Source organism: Bicyclus anynana, chromosome 20 (assembly GCF_947172395.1).
Source record: "Bicyclus anynana chromosome 20, ilBicAnyn1.1, whole genome shotgun sequence".
Lineage (NCBI taxonomy): Eukaryota > Metazoa > Arthropoda > Insecta > Lepidoptera > Nymphalidae > Bicyclus > Bicyclus anynana.
This window is the reverse complement of record NC_069102.1, coordinates 8,558,590-8,580,807: the sequence shown is the minus strand read 5'-3', so window position 1 is coordinate 8,580,807 and position 22,218 is coordinate 8,558,590. Positions and strand designations below refer to the sequence as shown.

The 22,218-nt window shown below is 35.2% G+C and overlaps 1 protein-coding gene across 1 annotated transcript in view; it reads right to left on the bottom strand.

The window, feature by feature from the left end:
- The window catches only part of LOC112051032 (cell adhesion molecule Dscam2), a 298,384-nt gene that overhangs the window by 68,520 nt on the left and 207,646 nt on the right, over positions 1–22,218 (bottom strand). Inside the window, exon 3 of the mRNA XM_052887824.1 lies at positions 20,373–20,491. Within this exon, the coding sequence (XP_052743784.1) occupies positions 20,373–20,491 (119 nt within the window). The remainder of the gene's footprint in view (positions 1–20,372; positions 20,492–22,218) is intronic.

Here is a 22,218-nt window from a genome sequence, read left to right as displayed (position 1 = left end):
TTTCTCGATAGTTTATTTTTTTTGAAAAATACATGTTTTGCTCACATTTTGCTTTCAATCTCAGGAAAAGCAAACTTATTTTCTTAAATTTTTGTATTGTATAGAAAATTAGGTATATATCTTGAACATCGCCATTTTGTTTTTCGTTATGTTGTTTAATTTACTTGCAATTAGGTAACAGTGGTTTTGGCGCTCACGTCATAAAATTTGCGTTGCGCGTCAATCACTCACGCGAAAGTCATAATTCGGCGTCTCGTTTGCGCTTCGAATTTTATCCATATCGTACCGCTGCGCGCTCTTAAAGGTCCCTTTGGTCATCAAATTCTGGTAGTGATCGCTTAACATTATCACCGCTAAGGTCGATAGCTCGCATTAGTGCACCGTAGCAGTTGACCTTAAGTATAGTTAGAAAGTATACTTAGTAGGTAGAAAGTATGTAGATATAAAAGTATCCAAATGGCGTCAAATTACCAGATCGTCCTATACAAATGAATAAACCCAAAAAATAGTAAAGAAAAAGAAGCATTCTTATTCCACTTCAATGAGTACGATAACTTAGCGTTACTTTTATTTACATGAAGAGAACCTTTTGTTACAATATTCCGCAATATTCTTGAGGTGGAATGGAAATATCGGTGATATTTGCATACGAATACAATACCCGGCAAATACGCGGCACATTCTGCGAGTATGTTGGAGTACGAAGCTACAATGTCCTGTTCAAATATTCGACCTCTGCTGGCTCGATTCAAACCCGATATCCCCTATAAACATAAAAAGGAAGTGGCGATTCGGGATGGCAACAAATCAATAGCGTAGACACTTTATTTTTTTAAATATAAATAAAGAGTTATCGAGGAAAATCTATTATACTCAAAGTCCTTTTTATCATCATGATAAGGTCATTTGACCTTTCGTTGATTATTTAAATAATGTTAGATGTTCGGAAAATGAAAAATCGTTGAAAATCGCCCTATGTTCATCAGATAACCAGCCCGACTCTGAAGTAGGAGGTTGTGCCAAAATCGATTCAGTATATTTCATGGTCGAGAGCATTGTCGTGGCAAGTCGACAGTACTAAAAGTTACTAATACCTATTTAGTACGAAATGAATTGGAAACTGTACTTATTGTTAATGGACTGCCATTAAAAACTTGACATCGAGTATTTAATGGAGTTTAAATGCGGTCTTCGGACAAAAGTAAAAAACATTGTTTTGAAAGTAAAGAACACTTATAGGTCAATATTCGCCGCGCAATTCGTTGAATTCCTAAAAATTGTGTATTTTTATAATTAAATGTAGAATGTTAACGTTATGAGATAACGATAACAGAAAATGCTAAGATCATTTTGGCTTTTCAAAATAAAGGGTCTGTCGAGCTCAATTTTACGATTTATTTATTACAATCTCTTTTTAAACCAATAGTATCTGGATAACCTAGACTTAGAGCAATGCTTACTAACGCGTTGTTACTTAACCTCAAGTGAGATTAAGTATCATCCAAGCAATAAATCATCATCATCATCATTGACAACCAATGGACGTCCACTGGTGGACAGAGGCTTTTTGCGTAGACTTGCGGTTTCGAGCCGCTAGAAACCAGCAAGTCTCCACAACCCACTTGATGTCTTCGATCTACCTAGTAGGGTTCGACTAACACTGCACTTTTTGTGCGGGGTCGCTATTCCATCACCTTGGGACCCTAACGTCCACAGTCTCTTCAAACTATAAGCCCTGCCCATCGCCACTTCAGAGTTATGACTCGCTGAGCTATGTTAGTATCTTTGGCTCTTCTGTGGCTCTATTCATTTCTGATTTGATCACGCAGAGCAACTTCAAGCATGAGAAACGCCCGCTGAGTGACTTTGAGCCTTTTTATGAGGCCTATATAGTAAGCGACCAAGTCTCGGGTCCGTAAAGCTGGATTTATATTTGTTTGACGTGTCGTGTCTCGACGCATCAGAACAAAATCGGTATCATTCATTTTGTATGCGGCACATCAGAAGCCATCATGACATGTCACAACAAATCATGACATGTCACATCATATAAAATGTATGATACCGATTCTGTTCTGATGCGTCACGGCACGACACGTCAGAAAAATATGAATCCGGCTTAAGTCATCACTGGCAACACGCACAGCTTTTTAAAGGATCCTTTAAAAATATATTTACTGAGTTCATTTTGTAGTAATATTCTGAGGTTAGAAAATACAACATAATAAAATTTAGTTTAAAACACATGAGAATACTAAAGGCACTTTAATTAGTTCTTGCTCATTAAATTTGCATTTTAATATTTTTATAATTAGCGCGAAGTTTATATTTTCAGTAGTGGTAACATTCAATTTCCTAAAAGCAGCACTTCATTAGTTTTGCTTTGACATGGGCGGTGTGTATTGTCTGGGGCTCTTTGCCGGGCTCGCTTTTAACCCCGGGCAATATGACCCCTTTCGCTTTTGTTTAGCAATTTTTTGCGACTATTCACAAATAAAATAAAAGTAGAACACGGCTACATGTATTTTTTTAAAACTCAGTTGAATTTGATCTGTGAAAGCTATATTGTATTGAAAGAGTTTGAGACTTCGTTTTTTGCCATCGTTAAATTCGAGAAGGTTATCTAAAATTCGCATACTTTGCCACGTAAAATTGGAAGATGAACTTATACCTATTCATAGGCGTCAACATCTAAAGTGTAACAGAATTTGAATTGATACGTGAAGTTAATCGAAGTTAGAAAAAATAAAGCAAGGCATTCGTAAATGTGCCAGAGAGATCGTCAAAAAAAATATAAAAAATTAATGTTAAAATAATAATCTTTATAAGAAGGAAATATTGAATTTATTGTGAGTTCAATATCTACAAATAATAATGTAACTACGTAAAAATACTTATGTATTTAAAGTACCATCTATACTACAGCCGTTTTTGATGAGTACTGTTTACCAACAAACAAATTAAATATGAGGGTATAAATCACTAGTCATTTCATACCTAACAATAATTAAAATTAACTTGGTCTTAAATTAATGAAAATAAATTTGATTAATAAGCTTAGAACAATTAGATATGGTTAATATATTTACATAACATTTTTAAACAAACCATACATAATTTAAAATATATAAGTTATGAAATGGCATGCGTTTTCTACCTTCATTTCCAATATCTTTGTTGGTAAACAGTACTCATCAAGAAAGGCTGTAGTATAGATGTGATAGAGAGGTCGTCAAAAAAAATGTTGTTCAACAAACAACACAGTTCTTTTTACGAAAAAAATATTGTGTGTTTAAAGTACCATTACCATAATATTATGAATCTGTAAAAGTTTGCTAGGATACGATTCCATATTCTTTTCACTCCGGTACAATTTTCATCGACCATAATCCCTGGAAGCAGGTCAACAGCTTGGACAATCTGTGTTTATAGGAATTTGAGCTTAATATACAAGGTAATAGAGTTCGTAATCTAGCTCCAGTGTTGTAGAGCTCTTATAAAGGTGATTGTTAACCAAGTACCACTGTACCTCTCAATATACGTAAGCACTTTAGTATCTACAAAATGATTATTTGGATCCAATAAGTATTATTACATAATGAGCAAAATCCGATTACCTTACCCACTCGAATGGTATACATTATTATGAACTTCAAGAGCTCCGCAAATACTTTTTTTTTGTAATTAGTATTTTATTTTTTAAATTTTATAATACTACTAGCGAACGCCCGCGAATTCGTGCGCGTGGAAATCAATGTAAACTTTCAACCCCTATTTCACCCCCTTCTATTTATATTTTAGGATCAAAAACTATGCTATGTTTTGCTGCAAAATCCCATTTACCATTATACAAAAATTCATCTTGATCGGTTCAGCCGTTGAGCCGTAAAAAACTTTCGCATTTATAATTTTTGTACTTACATATGTTTTCTGTGGTAAGGATTTTCAACATCATCAATACATACATACTTACATACATATAATAATACTTCACACAAGTACTTGTGTGAAGTCTGCCAATCAGCATTGGGCCAGCGTGAACTAAGCTCTCTAATTCTAGCGAGGATACCACAAAAAAGGTCGATAGGCATTTATAAAAAACGCTTGATAGATTCTGTTAAAGAAAACTTACAAAAAATTTGAAAATTACTTACGAAGAATAGAATAAATTAGAGGAAGCCAAAACCAACAAAAGGTTGTAGTGTCGAAATAAATAAGTGTGATTGTAGTCAAACGCAAAAGGAAATAAAGTTATAGATCAATCTACCCACTACTCATAACTTTGTAGATATGGTTTTACGTGTACACATCGATACACAAAAAGGAACCACAATTCGTAGCACCTTCATATTTCGCTTTCGCAGATGCCTCAGCGAACGCGTGAGTGTTGTACGCATTTCCTTATTTCCCATTGGGGTCTGTCTGCCATAAACATCGGCTGGCACTTCCGCGTAATGCCCTCTTTACGTTGGCCAAAGTCTTGGCCAATATGTCGTCCAACACGCTGGCCAATCATTTTTCGTTTATCGTTAGTAGTTCGTATATCGTAATATCGTAAGATTTGTCTTAATAACTCAAATGTTGATCGGTGAAGTTAAAAAAAACAACACGACGACCGTGAGACGCTATAGACTCGAGGTGTAAAAATATTTTTTGTTGAATATTGGTATTAAATTCAAGGGCTCATCAAGAGGATTTCAAAATGGTACTCGTATAACATGGTCATATTACACATATGTATACAAAATTCGCGAGGCGAAGGTGCGAGTAGTTTAGGCAGTCGGGTTTTTTATTTTTTTAATTATTGACTTGTTAGTGTAGGTGTTTCGAAACAACCACATTGGCCCACGTGAAGCACGTACTGGCCAATGTATTGGCCAAGCTACTAGCTAACGTAGAGGGAAATAAAACTTTGCCTGAGTTGGCGTTCAATTTGCGAATATTAAATCAGATAGCGGCTAAACCATACACATTACTCATTCTTGTTCAGTCCTGTATTGTGTACGTTTGTATCATGACTACGGGATATTTATCTATTAATAGATAAATATCCCGTATCAGCGGACGATGGAACGAGTATCTCTGCGTGATTGAATCAGAAATGAGGAGTTCCGCAGAAGAACTACAGCTACCGACATAGCTCAATGTGTCGCGAAGCTGAAGTGGCAATAAGCGGGGCATATAGTTTGAAGAGCCGATGGCCGTTGGGGTCCCAAATTCAAATTCAAATTCAAATTCAAATTCAAAATTCATTTATTTCAAGTAGGCTCAGTTTACAAGCACTTTTGACACGTCAGTTGACTATTTGTAAAGATTCTACCACCGGTTCGGAAGGCAGGTTCTGCTGAGAAGATACCGGCAAGAAACTCAACAGTTGCTCTTTTGAAAAAGTCATACAGTATTACAATTTACATTTGATAACAATTAAATTACAATTTCTTATAGTTTTATTTCCTGTGTGAAGGTGGAAGCTGATCCAATGGCCTCCATGCACCTTTGTCGTTAAGGAACTCATCAATCGTGTAGTAACCTTGACTAAGTAAATGTTTTTTAACACATTGCTTAAAGTTGTGCATTGGCAAGTCCATCACAGTCTTGGGGATCTTGTTATAGAAGAGTACACCCAAACCCACAAAAGATTTTTTAACTCTTTGGAGACGATATGCAGAAATAACTAACTTATGCCCGTGTCTAGTAAGACGTGGGTTTAGATCTCCTTTTCGTTTGTACAAATTAATATTTTGTCTCACATAAACTATACTGTTATATATATACTGCTCAGAATACAGAAAACCACCAGAAGGAATGATAGCGCAAAGAAGTGAAGCCATTTAAACTACACATTTTACGATTACTCACTCTGTGTTTGTCGTGTTGTTTGACGTGCTATACAGGTGACAAATTTAATTAAATTAAGCCGTCTTGTGCTATTCCTTCGTGTAAAAATGCCGTTGGTAAAAAAAAGAAACTGAATAGGATCACATTTCACGTGTAAGTAGCACAAATAAATATTCTTATGTTAAAATAATGAATAATTTTTACGTGAATTTAGTTGTCATAGAAACCGATGACTTCATTTCAAGTGTTGCCAATGTAATTGTTTTGATTTTCCCTACTTTTAATTTCAATTCAAGGATTTATTATTTATGTAAAATATTAATCAACTAAATAGGTAGACATAGGTTCCGGCAATTAAGTTGAAATAAAATTGTGGTAATCAGCGCAGTTAAAGAAAGTGTAAAATAATCTTAAAGCTTTAAAATTTTACAAATAACAATGGCGTGCTATATTATAATAAGTTCGTTCGTTCTTGTCTGTTTGTGTGTTTGTTTGCACATTTGTTTGTTTTCGTGTGCTTGTTTGGTCTTTTGTTTGTTTGTGTACCTACTTGTTTGCTTGTTTGTTTGAGCAAGAGGATTAAATAAAATATTTTTATCTTCAAAACACATTCTTAAAAGATATTAAACCAATTCAATGGCATTATTTATACTTGAATTTTAAGAGACATAAAAATTAGAGAAATAAGACGAGATAATAATAACTGTGCACACGATTGAAATACATATTTATAATAATAATATAATATAATTATATGGAATATATAAAATTATTATTGTAAATATGTATTTCTTTAGTTTGTTAGTTGATAAGTTTTATAATAACCGTCTTATTATATCTATTATTTATTTGTCCTTGTCTTAAATTTTTTAGAGTTCATTTTCTTGCTGACTCTTAGCAATCACTAGAAAACTGGTCCCACTGTTTTTATTGTTTACCATACAAGTTAACATTTAATGTGATGAACTGTACACTTATTGTTTTCCTTTTAACATTATAAATTTTTACCACAAAATAGGGAAAAATTTAACAGCCTCATGTACTAGCAACATTACGCGGGTGAGAATTGCGACGAGTGCAGGCTGTTGTGTACAATTTTTGGACACACTGCGCACTATAGAATGACATCTAAACGTGGCTTCTGGTGGTTTTCTGTATTCTGAGATATACTGACAGGCTACTGTTAAAATGCCTATTTCTTTAAACTTTTGACGAAGGGACTCGCGTGATTTTAGTTGATATATTGCTCGAATTGCTCTTTTTTGAAGTACAAATATAGAATGTATATCAGCAGCCTTGCCCCACAACAAAATACCGTAAGACATTACGCTGTGAAAGTACGCAAAATAAACAAGTCTAGCTGTATCAACATCAGTAAACTGTCTTATTTTTCTCACTGCAAAAGCAGCTGAGCTGAGTTTACCTGACAGTTTTTCTATATGAGCACCCCACTGAAGTTTAGAATCCAAGGTCACTCCCAGGAAAACTGTGGAATTCTCTATTTCTAGTGTTTCACCATTGATCATTATAGACTTATCTAATTTTATAACATTTGGTAATGAAAACTCAATACATTTAGTTTTCTTTGCATTTAAAAGTAAGTTGTTAACAGTGAACCAATGCGACACATGCGATATGGCACGGTTTACATCGTCGGAATTATCTTTACTTCTGTCACTCTTAAAAATTAGGGATGTGTCGTCAGCAAACAGTACCATCTCACAGATGCCGCTAACATGGTGTGGTAAATCGTTTATGTACACTAGGAATAGAAAAGGACCCAGAATTGAACCCTGTGGGACGCCCATTGTGTTAGAAAAACCGCGAGACTTTGAATCATTTATGCATACCTTTTGTGTTCTATCACTAAGATAAGAGGCGATGAGATCGAGTGCAACACTTTTTATGCCATAGTGGCTTAACTTAAGTAAAAGAATGTTATGGTCAACACAATCGAATGCTTTGGACAAATCACAAAATACACCAATAGCATTCTTAGCATTTTCCCATGCATCATATATATGTTTTAAAAGTTTAGCACCTGCATCAGTTGTACTGCGACCTTTAGTAAAACCATACTGTTCAGGGTGAAATAAATTATTTAAATTAAAATGACTTAAAAGTTGATTTAAAATGATTTTTTCAAAAACCTTACTAAGTGTTGGCAGTATTGTAATTGGTCTATAATTATTAACATCAGTTTTGTCACCTGATTTAAAAAGTGGTAACAGTTTGCCATGTTTCATTAGGTTCGGAAAGATACCCAAATCCACGCATTCATTAAAAATAATAGCTAAGTGGGGAGCAATGACATCAATGATGTTAGATATTACTTTCACTGACATGCCCCACATGTCTCCAGTTCTTTTTAATTTTAACAGTTTAAAAGTTTTTTTAATGTCTGATACAGTTATATGATGAAATTCAAAAAGAACGTTGCACTCTTTAACATGGCCTCTTAATATCCTCTGGGCTTCCGTAGCAGAAGAGTCCAGTGAATCTGTTAACAAGATAGGAACATTCTGGAAAAAGTCTTCAAAGGCATTAACAACCTCGTTATCGCTCTAATTTACCTTCAGTTATCGGCCTATACTTGAACCATTGGTTGCTATTGGATTTATTGTTTAAAATAGTTATTATTTGACCACTGTGATCAGAGCCTAATTTATTTATTATCATCTTTTTTTCAATCACACAATTGTAAAATATATTATCCAGACATGTCCCTGAAGTAGCCGTTATCCTAGTAGGTTCATTAAAAGCATGAGTCAAATCAAAACATTTGAATAAGTTAAGAAATCTAACAGACTTTGAGTTTTCTGTTAGAATATCAACATTAAAATCGCCACAAATCAGTATTTGTTTGGAAGATGTGCACAAACGTCTCATTACATCCTCCATTACCTCTTCAAATTGATCAAAGTCAGCAGGAGGGGGTCGGTACACGCATACTATAACAATTCGTTCCAACTCCACACAAGATAGTTCAACAATGCATTCCACAGAAAGACTAACTATGTCTTTTCTATCCTTGTATTTTAGGTTATTAAGTAAAAGTATTAAAGAGCCACCATGTCCAGCCCTTCTGGAGAATACACTTGACAATGAAAAATTTTTAATATCAAGTACTGATAGTTGTGACTTTGTGAGCCAGTGTTCCGTAATACATAAGATGTGTATATTGAATTTCTCTACAAATAGTTCAACTTCTAATTCCTTGCCGTTGATGCTCTGTATATTTTGGTGTACAATGTTAAAGTTACAGTGCACCTCCGTTGTCATATTTTCTAGTTTAAAGAATTTTTAATTGTAACAGTACTAGGATTGGTACTGCAGTCATATATAGAAATATTTGTACTACAGTTTGTAGAGATGTCAATAGACTGAGTTATACCAAAGTGCTGGAATGGCGACCCCGCACTAGAAAGCGTAGTGTTGGTCGAGCCCCCCAGGTGGACTGACGACATCAAGCGAGTCGCAGGTATTCGCTATATGCAGATGGCTCAGTATCGTGATGTTTGGGAGTCCCTACAAAAGTCCTATGTCCTGTAGTGGACGTCCATCGGCTCACATGATGATGATGATATCCCGTATAACTTCGTCATCATCATTTTCAATCGATGGACGTCCACTGCGGGACATAAACTTCTTGTAATGACTTTCAAACATCACGGTCTTGAGCCGCATTCATTCAGTAGGTTTCTAATTCTTGCTTGATGTCATCTGTCAATCGATAGTGTTTTTCAGATAGCATGGTGCGGGTGACAGTTTGTTTCGCTCTTAAGCCGCTTAAGTTAGCCGCTTTTCGCGATAATAGTACGTATTATGGACGTCATAAGGCAACTGTCACCGTACTCATGCTATCTGAAAACACTAAGTGGGGCCCACCAACCCTGCATTCTCTATTTTCAAATAGGAATAATTTTACAGATTGTTTTATAAATAAATGGCTAAGTCGATCTATACCTTGACGAATAAGTACAGCGAATACATAAATACATAACTACATAATATAACTTTACTAAATAGTCATTACATTTAAATTCATCTAAAATTAATATTGATAGTTCTCGAGGGTTTGATTAATAATAAAGTAATTAGACCACGATTACACTTAATTAAATTAAGTTTGGATTGTGTTATAACATTGTAATTAAGCAAACAATACGAGTATGACACCCTTGTCAAATTAAACCGTGATAGCACTTGATTAACGAGTATTGGATGATGGTAGTGTACTACGAGCAATGATTATTGTATATTATAGATATGTTATGTGTCTACAAAATCACCGCAAAAAGTGATCCGAATTTAGCGACTTCACTGAGCGCAGACAAGCATAGTTTTGTGTTTACTTAACGAGTGTGTAAAATAAATAAATAAAAAAATAAAAAAGCCTTTTATTTCTTCTTATTTACAATTAATTAGGTGATAAGTATTTTAATTTGTTAATTGATAAATTAAATAACTTATAATTTTAAAATGTTTATTTTCTTCGCTTTTATTTAAAAGATCATACCTAATAATAATTAAAATGAACTTGGTCTTAAATTAAATATATTTGAATGAAATAAATGAAATGAAATGGCATGCGTTTTCTACCTTCATTTCTAATTTCTTTGTTGGTAAACAGTACTCATCAAAAAAGGCTGTAGTAAAGATGTGGTAGAGAGGTCGTCAGAAAAAAGAACCCTTTATGGTGAATTCCTCCTCCAGGTGCTGCCATTTTGATCGGTCTTTTGCCTTCAGTAGCCAGTTTTTGCCGGTGAAATCACGAACATACGAGTATGTACTCGTATACATATTTAGTTTTTACACTTCCTAAACACACAACTCGTGATTGTAGACAATATTCAGATAATATGTGTTTAAATAACTTTCGTTGTTCAATAAGCGATTAAATGAAATTAAGACAATTATGCACATTTGTCCGCCCCAGTTTTGATGCGCTAGTGACCTTTCTCTAGTATAAAACTTCATTGACTACAGCTATCGTTTTGTTTGCTATCTTTACCTACGACGCCCCGCGGTTTCACCCGCGTAGTTCCCGTTCCCGTGGGAATGTGGGGATAAAATTTAGCTTATAATACTCAAATAACGTGATGGTTTTCTATCGGTCAAAATTTTTTCAAAATCGGTTTAGTAGATTCAGAGATTACTCCAACAATATTACGAACTTTGCCTCTATAAAATATTAGTATAGACTAATGGAAGCCTGCGGCTACATCCACGTGAAATTCGCCGATCCTGCGGTAATCATTGATTTTTCCGGTTTAAAAATTATCTTACTCCTATGTTGCGCATTACACCCCCCTATCTCTTGGTGAAAGTAGTATTAAGTAATAACATAAAATTGAAAATTTTGAAAAACCACCGAATGTCATGAAATTATCAATTTCACTCTCTTTCAGTGTGCTTTCATTTGGGACCTCACTCGAGTTTTGCAGACATTTGGTTACTCTTCCCAACTTTCACTCCCACAACTTTTAACGGCTCAACCGATTTTCATCAAACATGTCTTAGAAAACTACGCACGCATAAGTCACCCTTAATAAAAAAACTATATTGAAATCGCTTCACCCGTTCGGGAGTCATGGTGCACAGGTAGATTGACAGACAGACAGACACGTCATACTTATAACACCCTTCTTTTTTAGTCTCTCTCTCAAATTATCAAAATTATTTAGGAATTATTGATAAGACTTCTAAGTGAGAAATTCTTTCCGTCTTAATAGAAAAACGCCGATACTTCCGATTTGATAGATATATTATTTACAGATAGATAGATTTAGACTTATTGGACCTTTCTCTTACATACTTAAGAACCATCTCAATAATCCAATAGGTGGGGTTTGTATTAAAGTCTGTAGGTACTTTAAAATCTCTAAGGTAAGGGTTTTTCACGCGGTCAAAGTCACGGACATCTACTATAGTATCAAGACAAGCGCGCTCTTAACTAGATCCCGCTCATTGTCCATCCAAGCGTAGTCGAAATATTTGTGGCATCAACCTCTGGCGTCTAGAGAAATATAAGTCCGTGGAGAAAATCTTTATAAATGTAGAAACAGTCCCATCTAAAAATACTGGAGATCTAATTTTGGAATGTAAATCTGTGCCCGTATAAGCTTTGTCATTTTCCTAGTGTAATTTATATTAAAGTTTCGCAATATTTTGTGGAGATTCTCGTGATGAATTTCGCGTCCCAATATCTTGGAACTTAAAACAAAAGACATTTTCTACGTTTGAAATATTTCGTTTTATAATCTGCGAATGTATTTCTATCCATTCCAGTGCCATTTCTATTTAGTTTTAAATGTAAACTCTTTATATTTTTTATGGCATTTTATTTTAACGCGGTCGGTTAGCAATGTGAATACCAACAATTGTAGAATTTTATTGCATCTTTAAGGCAACCCATATAAAACTAGCTGCGCCCAGCGGTTTTACCCGCAAAAAATAAGTACGTACAGGTATTTAGCTTGGCAAGTTCGTTAATGACACTCCCATGATATGCGGGCGACGGGAGGGGAAGGACTGTGCGGGTATGAAGTCGTGCGCGCGGACCATCGGGAGTGTTACGAACGAATTTTACTACCGATTTAAAAAAATGGCCGTGGTATTTAATTCAACGCGTTGGTTTCTTTCTTTTTTATCAGTGTTTATTATAATCCTCATAGCTCCATCATTTATAATTTTATAATTATACCTCATTTTATAATTTTGACAGCCTATGCTCCTAAGTACGGCATCACATCCAAGGACGGTATCCAATTACGGAATTTGGCCTGTGGTGGTTTCAAAGCCACCAAGCGTAAAACGTATTATTTAATAGGGATGATGACAGTTTTTTAAATTGTATATAAATTAAGAGTATACTAATAGTAAAGCAATTTTGTAAAAGGAACAGGGTATCTGCGATCATTACTTTCGGAGCTACAGGGATTTAAAGAGTCAGATTTGCGGCGCTGCCGCGGATCCCTGAAAAACGCCCCATACAAAATGGCTCGAAAAAATGACGTCATAGGCAATGTAATGATCGTTAGATTTGTATGCGCGTTCAAACAAAATTACCAATATCTTTGTTATTTGTGCGTTTATGCTTATAGTTCATGTATTAAAAAATGTCACATTTAATGTAAGGAAGCTAAAACTGTATGAATTTTCATCTAATTACGATAAAAAATTTTTAATAGTTTTTGAAATTTTATAATCTCATTTATTTTGCAAATATCCAGACAATCTTTGCTTTTTATGTATAAATTAGTTAACATTGACCCTATTTACCCGAATGTATCATAAAAATCAATATATTCAAACCTAGTCATCATCCCCATTGTCATGATTTTTAAAATTATGCCGAGAAAAATATTACAACAACATACTCGTACGTAATACAACCTTCGAAACTTCTTATTTTCTATCGTATATTAAATATAGCCTGTTGCTCCATTAAATATCAGCAGTTTGCCAGTGAAGGTCCCACCAAAATTCGTCCAGTCAATTCGAAGATTAGCCGGAACGTACAGACAAACAAATAGATATACAATTGTTTTTTGCTATGAGCGCCGTAGATTTAAACTTTGAACTTTGATAAATTTCTTAATGATAAAGATTCATTTATCATCATCATCACACAGGAAGTAAAAATTAAAGAAATCGTGATGATTGCTATTGTATGTTATAACTAGCGGACGCGTGTGACTTCGTCCTCGTGAAATTTAGTTTTTCACAAATCCCTCGGGAACCATAGATTTTTCCGGAATGAAAGTATTCTACGTGTTAAATTTATTTACCCATTCCAAATTTCAGCCAATTCGGTTTTAAATTGACAAAGTTTCATACAAACTTTCATCCCCTATTTCATCCCCTTGGGACCCCCCAAAATGATCAAAATCCTTTCTTAGCGGATGCCTACGTCATAACATTTTCCTGTACCTATGCCAAATTTCAGCCCCATCCGTCCAGTGGTTTGGGTTGTGTATTGATAGATCACTATGTCAATCAGTCACCTTTAACATACACATAAATTTTCTTTATTTGCACGTAAAGATGAAATTTGTTTTTATTTGTTTTGTTTTGCTTTGATCAACATCCCGATGCCGAACAGTAAGTTTAATAGAAATCACAAAGTGAAGTGAAACTGAGTGGGTCGATTGAGATTGCTTTGTTTTAACTTTATTATGAAAATTAAGGCTATTGTTAAGAAGTGGGTTTGTGAATTTATGAGCGTGCTCAAATAATGCTGAAGGTCTTTAATAATATCGCCATAATAAACATTAAAAACTTTGAATAGAAGTAAATGAAGTTAGAATTTATCTAACAAAGTATTTATGAAACAAATAAATTTTTAATGTATAAAGTTTTTTTTAAGAAGAAACTTTATAACTAAAAATTGTTCCCGTAGGGATACGGGGATAAAATATAGCTTATGTTACTTCCTGATAATGAAGCTTTATATTGGTGAAAGAATTTTTTGAAACAGTCCAGTAGTTTCAAAGCAAAAATACGATCAATCTAAATATATAAATGCAAAAGTCATCACAAAATCTCTAAAACTGATTGACGTCCAAACAAAGATAATTTTATACTATAGATTGGTTACGTCCCTACAAAATCACCGCAAAAAGTCATACGAATAATAGACTACAACACTGAGCGCATACATGCATAATTTTGTCTTTAAATCTATTATATATTTATATCCTGAACACACAACTGTTCAGGAAGTGTAAAAACTATATAGGCATACATTGTAGACGATATTTAAATATTATTCGTTTAATTAACGTTCGTTGTTGATCACAACTAACATTGGGTTTTTTCATGCGCTAACTTAATGCGTAACACATCTAACAGTATTTAATATACGTACGTACGTGCGTACGAAGATGAAATTTGTCAGGGAGGTAGTTTATATTTAGTAGGTGTCCGCTAAGAACGGATTTTACGACAGGACCGGATTAAAGAGGTCTAATGGCGAACGAAGTCGCGGGCGTTCACTAGTATTAGAATACAAGTGTTATGAAACTAAACTCTAAAGTATTTCTTCATTTTCAATTCAAGAAACTTGTAATAATTAATGTGATTATTAAGTTTTTAACAAAAGGCGTTCATTTCCTTTGTTCTGTCGCGGTAATATTCAATTTCCTAAAAGCAGCACTTCATTAGTTTTTCTTTGACACGCCCCGGTATACTGTATTGTCTGCAGTTCTCGCTTTACTCTGCTTCAGTAATGTGACCCCTTTCGCTTTTGTTTAGCAATTTTTTGCGACCTTTTAAGGAAGAAACTAGGGCGCCGCTTGGCGCCTCCGCTCAGGGAAATATTGTTGTCCGTCATTGAGGTTTAGTGGACTGAAATAACCGTTGTTTATACCGGACGCGTGGCAGTTACATTTTTTTTTGCTTTTTGCCTAAGGCGTAACGTCCCTTGGAGAGGTACTGTATCGAAATTAGTTAATAGACGAGTTTCAAATCCCGAAAAATCTCTTAAGTTTTTGACTTGCCCCTAACTCTACTTTAACCACAAAGTAACATACTCGTACATACTGTACAAGATTATTTTATTGGGGTTTTTTCGGGAAACACCAGATTACTGTAGATTACATTTTACTAAATTTTCCTTTCACATGTAAGGGGCCCTGTAGTCCGGGGAGCCCGCATTATTGATACGGCTGATACTGGTAGGTGATATGGTAGCTACGCCCCTGTTTTTCCAATTTTTCTCGAGACTGGTATTATATTCTACTTATCCCTAACCTAACTTAGTAGCCTATGTGTTAATCCAGGGTAAAATCTATTTCCATTCCAAATTACAGCCCAATCGCTTCAGTAGCCGCAGCGTAAAAGAGGAACAAACATACTTACATATTACACACAAACTTTCGCCTTTATAATAGTGTGATTAGTATGATAGGGACATATTGCTTAAAATTATGAATTGACCGACACAATTGCCTCCGAATTTTAACAACAAAAAAATTAATTTTATTAATATTATTTACAAGAAATATCAAATTTCCTATCCTAGATTCGTTATACTCAAAATAAAATCTACAAAATAATCTAATTCCGCAACAAAAAACCCTATTGTAAAAGTTATAAAATTAACTGCGACATTTTAGTACGATACAGGACAATTTCCCTCAGGTATCGTTTTCACCGACCAAAACTTTTCCAAAGAGGTCAACAGCGCGACCGGCTATTAGTTATTGCAATTTAGTCTCTATTTTCGTCTTCATAAGTATCATTTCTGTGAATTACCGCATTACAATTGCTGTTACGTTAAAAGGTGCTTGTCTGCTTTTCGTCGGTAATAATAAGACCAATAAGAGTTACAATATTTTATTCGCCATATATTTTTGACGGCTGTGGCGCAGTGGTATGCGCGGTGGACGAAGACGAAGGTCCTGTGTTCGATTCCTGGTTGTCCCGATTGAGGTTTTCTTAATTGGACCACGTCTGGCTGGTGGGAGGATTCGGCCGTGACTAGTTGTACGTAGTGCACGGCATATTCTGAGCTGTACACACTTTCTTTTTAACCGACTTCCAAATAGGAGAAGGTTATACGTTCGGCTGTATGTATGTTTTTTTTTATGTATGTCCAGCGATAATTCCGTAATTTATGGACCGACTTTGAAAATTCTTTTATTGCTTTGAAGGGTTTGATTAAGAGTTACAGACAGACATGCTGTCATAAGGATAGGGTACTGACTCTCTGTAACTTTTAGATTTGAATAAATATATTTTCTTTCTTTCTTTCTTAGTTACCATCCTACCGGCAATGACGTATTGTTAAACGATTTAGCGTTCCGGTGCGACGTCGTGTAGAAACCGAAAGGGATTTAGTCATCATCACTTATCATCAGGTGAGATTGTAGTCAAGGGTTAACTTGTAAATAAAAAAAAAATATCGAGTTACGTTTGCTAATGAGTATTCTGTTCGGAGTGCCTTTTCTGTAGCAACGACTGCAATGGAGGTCGTTCACCCCGGAGGGCGCAAAGCGTGTACTCAGCTATGCTGCATACAGCGTCCCACCCACTACATGACAAATGGAAAATTATTCAAGCATCAGATGTGACAACTAAAATATATGGTAAGTTAAAACTCCAATAGTGCACGTCTCGCGTTTATTATCAACTTCGTCCGCGTGGAAATCAATGTAAACTTTCAAGCCCTATTTCATCACTTTAGAGTTGGAATTAAAAAAAAAATTGAATCCTATTATATTTCGTATTTTTTTTATGATTTTTGACCAAATTTTTTAAACTGTAACTCTAAAAATTAAGTACTTTCCATACAAACTTTCAACCCCTATTTCACCACTTCTTATTTTATTTTCGCAATAAAAAGTTCTTCTCCGTATTATGATCTTAAATGGTGCCAAGTTTCATTTGAATTAATTCAGTAGTTTCAGCGTGATGTCCGAATAACAAAAAAACACGGACAGACTTAAATCTCAAATTGCGAATAAATGTATCAAATTTTCCAACTTTTTATTTGTTTGCATTTTAAGAAATTAAATATCACGTGTTTCAAACGGTGAAGTAAAAACATCTTGAGGAAACCTGCAAACCAGAGAATTTTCTTAATTCTCTGCGTGTGTGAAGTCTGCCAATCCGGATTCGGCCAGCGTGGTGGACTATAGGCTTAACTCCTCTTATTCTGCGAGGAGAATCGAGCTCAGCAGTGAGCCGAATATGGGTTGATAATGATGAAGTAAGTAGGTACCATACTTGTAAAAAAAATACTTTTCAACATTTAATTTTACGATATCGTTCACATTTCTAATTTATAGCTTTCTAGTAGTAATATTTTCTGCGGAAATCCGCGGACGGACGGACAAACAGACAAACGGTCATGGCGAAACTATAAGGGTTCCTTGTGAACCCTAAAATGAGTTAATTGAACAACATTGAATTTTATTATGTATCGAATACAATAAGGAACTTAAGCTAACTTATCCTAATAAGTATACAAATCATGCCCACGTGGAATGGTGGCAAGAATACTGGCTGCATTTCCGCGCTGGACAGCCAGGCTGATCCTTTGCGCAAAAAATGAGCCAGCCCTTCTGTCACCAAATTATGTATCTATGTATATATCTGTTTAATGTGTTAGTATAGATAGAATTATAAAAACATCGCTACAGAATAGTGCTACAAGGATCAATGAATTCATGTTTAATACGTCACAGCCAACAAGTTTGGTGTAACACCATTAAACTAGTAATATATCTACGTATGGGGCTTCATACATTTACGTATTTCCCACAGGAATCAGCCTACCATTCAGATAAACTTGTACGACAAACTTTATCACGGCTGTATGTACATAGTTCGGTCTGTGAATATTAAATCAGATGACATACGGGCCTATTCATTTCGATTGTTTGCCCTTTATATACTACACACACATTGATATTTATCTATCTGTTAGTTTACATGTTAACTTTTCTGTCTTCCAAACCAGTGGTAGAGTCTTTACAAATAGTTAAATTTGATGTTTAAATGTAAAGTAAGCCTACTGAAATAAACGAATGATTTCTTAAACTACTAGCTGTGTTTCCGCGGTTATACTCGCTTTAGTTTATATTAGATAGCATAAAGTCTTACTCAATAGGGATGATGACAGTTTTTTAATTGTATTTAAATTAAGAGTATGCTAATAGTAAAGAAATTTTGTAAAAGTGATCAGGATATCTGTGATCATAACTTTCGGAGCTACAGGGATTTAAAGGGCGCGGCGCTGTCGCGGATCCCTGAAAAACGCCGCGTAAAAAATGGTACGAATTAATGACGTCGTAGGTACATAGATTATGATTGTTAAATTTGTATGGAAGTTCAAAACAAAATTACTAATATCTTTGTTATTTGTGCGTTTATGTTTATAGTCCACATATTGAAAAATGTCATATTGAATGTATGGAAGCTAAAACTGTATGAATTTTCATCTAATTACGATAAAAGATTTTTAATAGATTTTGAAATTTTATAATTTTATTTATTTTCTTTTGACAATCTTTTTCTTTTTATGTATAAATTAGTTATTAACATTGACCTTATTTACCCGAATGTATCATAAAAATCAATATATTCAAACCTAGTCTTCATCCCCATTGATGGCAAACTATAAGCTTAAACATTTTTTAAATTATTCAAAGTTTAACTTACTCTTTAGCTTTATAATATTAGGTAGGTACTTAATAAGTAGGAGTCAACTTTCAGTAACTACGCTAGCATTCGTAGTGATCAAATTATAAGAATAGTAAGTAATATGTACGATTTCTTGATTAATAATATGTTAGCGCTTCAATGAATCTGAATTTTCGCTTCTAGGTACGAAACAGCTTGAATGTCTTATACTTTTTTTTCTTATCTTACATAATTTATAAACAATTCCAGACACTGCGAAATGCCCATGTTCATCACACAAATATTTTCCAGTCGAAATCGAACCTACAGCCGTAGATGTAGAGATCAGGGTCAGACTTTATCTCGAACCTAACTTTGAATACTTAATAAAATGAATGTGTTTTACAGAACAACCTGCTTTACCGACAGAGTGCAGTGTACCTACATTTTGTGAACCAACAGTGAGGCGCGTATTGTCTTTGTTCTAAGCGCAACTTAAATAAATGAGGTCACATCTTGCAGGCGCGCTAGGACGGGGTAAGGACGGTACATACATTCATCTTATTTGTCCTGTTTTCGCCTGTTTCTTTCTTACCTTAATAGGGCATGATATAGTGCCTAGTCTGGAATAAGAGCGTTTGTTGCAAGTTTTATAAAGTGCTTTCGTTACGTGAGCAGTTTTGTTTAGTGCTAACATTTATTGTAAGAATGTACCTGTACTAAAAATATATCAAACTTTTTTTAATATGACCAGTATTTCTTTTCCCCTCAAACTACTCGGTGGTGAGTCCTTTGCCGTTAAGGTAGTGAGGATTTTGAAGGTATTTGGGTCTGTCTGTATTATTATTATCAGCCAGGATCTAAAATTGGCTCTGAATTAAATCAATAAAATAGCCTGATGATGATGATGAGAGCCGTGATAGTGGATATGACATTTGCCTCCGATTCCGAAGGGTGTGGGTTCGAATCTGGTCTGCGGCAAGCACCTCCAACTTTTCGGTTGTGTGCATTTTAAGAAATTAAATATCACGTGTCTCAAACAGTGCAGGGGGCCTCGTGGCAGTTTGATACTGTTACTGTCACGTAACGTAAACGCGAATTTCTAAGGAATTGAAACAGTGCCATCTAGTGGCACTACTGCACAACTGTTTCAATTCCATATAAATTTGCGTAAACGTCAACGTGATAGTAACAGTATGAAAATATTGAAAACTCCCACTAGGCACACAGGAAAACCATCGTAATTAAACCTGAGAATTTTCTTAATTCTCTGTGTGTGTGAAGTCTGCCAATCCGCATTGGACCAGCGTGGTGGACTATTGGCTTAACTCCTCTCATTTTGAGAGTGAGAGCAGTGAGCCGAATATGGGTTGATAATGATGAAGAAGCAGTTCTGGTATTACCTGGTACTGTCCCCGGGTGGAACACGACAGCATGGTGCCGGTGTCGTTGGTGAACTCCACGTGGTGGGGCGGCTCTGTGATGGCGGGGGGGTTGTGGAGCTCGGGGGTTGCACGTACTGCTGCAAACAAACGTGTAGTAAGAGATGGTAGTCGTTCCTTATTTGAATATAATGAGGATTGAAAACTGCCTCATTGGTCCCGTGGTAAGCTGGTTCGGCTACGGACATGAAGTCCAGGGTTCGAAAACCGGGTCAGGCCAACTAAAAAAATACGTTATTTCGATTTTTCTTACAAGAAACATCTTAAAAGCAAGCAGCCTGGTGCTGGGAAGCCTACGATGCCGGTGGTCGATGGGGTCCCAAGGTGCTGGAATGGCAACTCCGCACTGAAAAGCGCAGTGTAGGTCGACCCCCCACTAGGTAGACTTTGTGCAGTGAGCGTTTTCTTTGGAAGTTCATGCAAGAGGCCCATGTCCAGCAATGGACGTCCATCGGTTGTTCATGATGGAAAAGGATAATGGATAATTACTTCCTCTATCTTCCAGTGAAATCCCCACTAAAAACGGTGCAGTCTGGTAAATCTGATCAGGTAGATAATAAAAAATTCTAGAAAGTCCGATTATTTCGTGTAAATAACTTTAAGCACTTGCGAAAACAATCGTTTTGATCATAGACAGACACTTCCATTTTATTTATATGTATTGATTATGGTAGGACATTATAATTACAAAGATGTGTTACAAAGAACACAAGTTCAGTTGATATGCCTCGCAGTTATAGCATACATTAATATAAAACTGCTTGTTATATCTTTACCTAGTTTTACAGAATTTAAGGAACTATAATTTATATTTCACTTCGTTGGATTGTTTTTGCTATAGTTACTCAGCAATAAGATTAGTTGCCTAAACTTTACGTGTGAAACTTTCAGAAGTTCCACAAGCGCACAATACATAAACGTAAAATATTCTATTAAAGTTGACGACAAGTTTTACTAGCAAACAAGTTCTTGTCTTGTCTTGTCTGCCAGTGAATTTAACTACGAAAGCGGGTCAAGGCTTTTACTTAAGTTACTCAATAGTTATTTGAATCCTGAGGGAGACTTTAAGGGAAGAATGGGCCAAATGCCGAGGGTTGGGTTTAATAGCATTTACAACGCCGAATCCTTACCAGTGTTTCCTATAAAGTGTTTTACAAATTGTTTTATCCCCAACGTTAAAGATAGGATCTGTGTAGAGTTGATACGGTCAAACAAATATCAAATTTGTTTGTTACTAATACTCCTACCCTACCAGTAGCCTACCCCTACCCTACCCCTACCCTACTCCTACCTACCCCTACCCTACTTTTCTGTTTAATTTTGTACACCTTGTGTCCGAAAAACCCAAATATCTTACGGTACCCTATTTTTTTCCAAAATAAAATTTAGCCTATGTTACTTGTGGATAATGTAGCTTTCGAATGGTGAAAGAATTTTTAAAATCGGTCCAGTAGTTTTTGAACCTATTCATTACAATCAAACAAACAAACATACAAACAAACTTTTCCTCTTTATAATATTAAGTATAGACTAAAGTTTTTACAGATGTATGGATGTTTGTTACTCTATCACGCTGAAACTACTGAGCCAATTTATCTGAAATATGAAACGGTGGTAAATTATACCCTGGATTACACATAGGCTACTTTTTATTCAAATAAAATTCATGGTTCCTGCGGGATTTGTGAAAGTATACCACTAGCATAAATTAGAAAGTCCGTCTGAAGTACCTTTTCACGACTAAACTACTGAACCGATTTAGATAAATTTCGGTACAGTGAAAATATGTAAAAAGGAAAACCGTGAT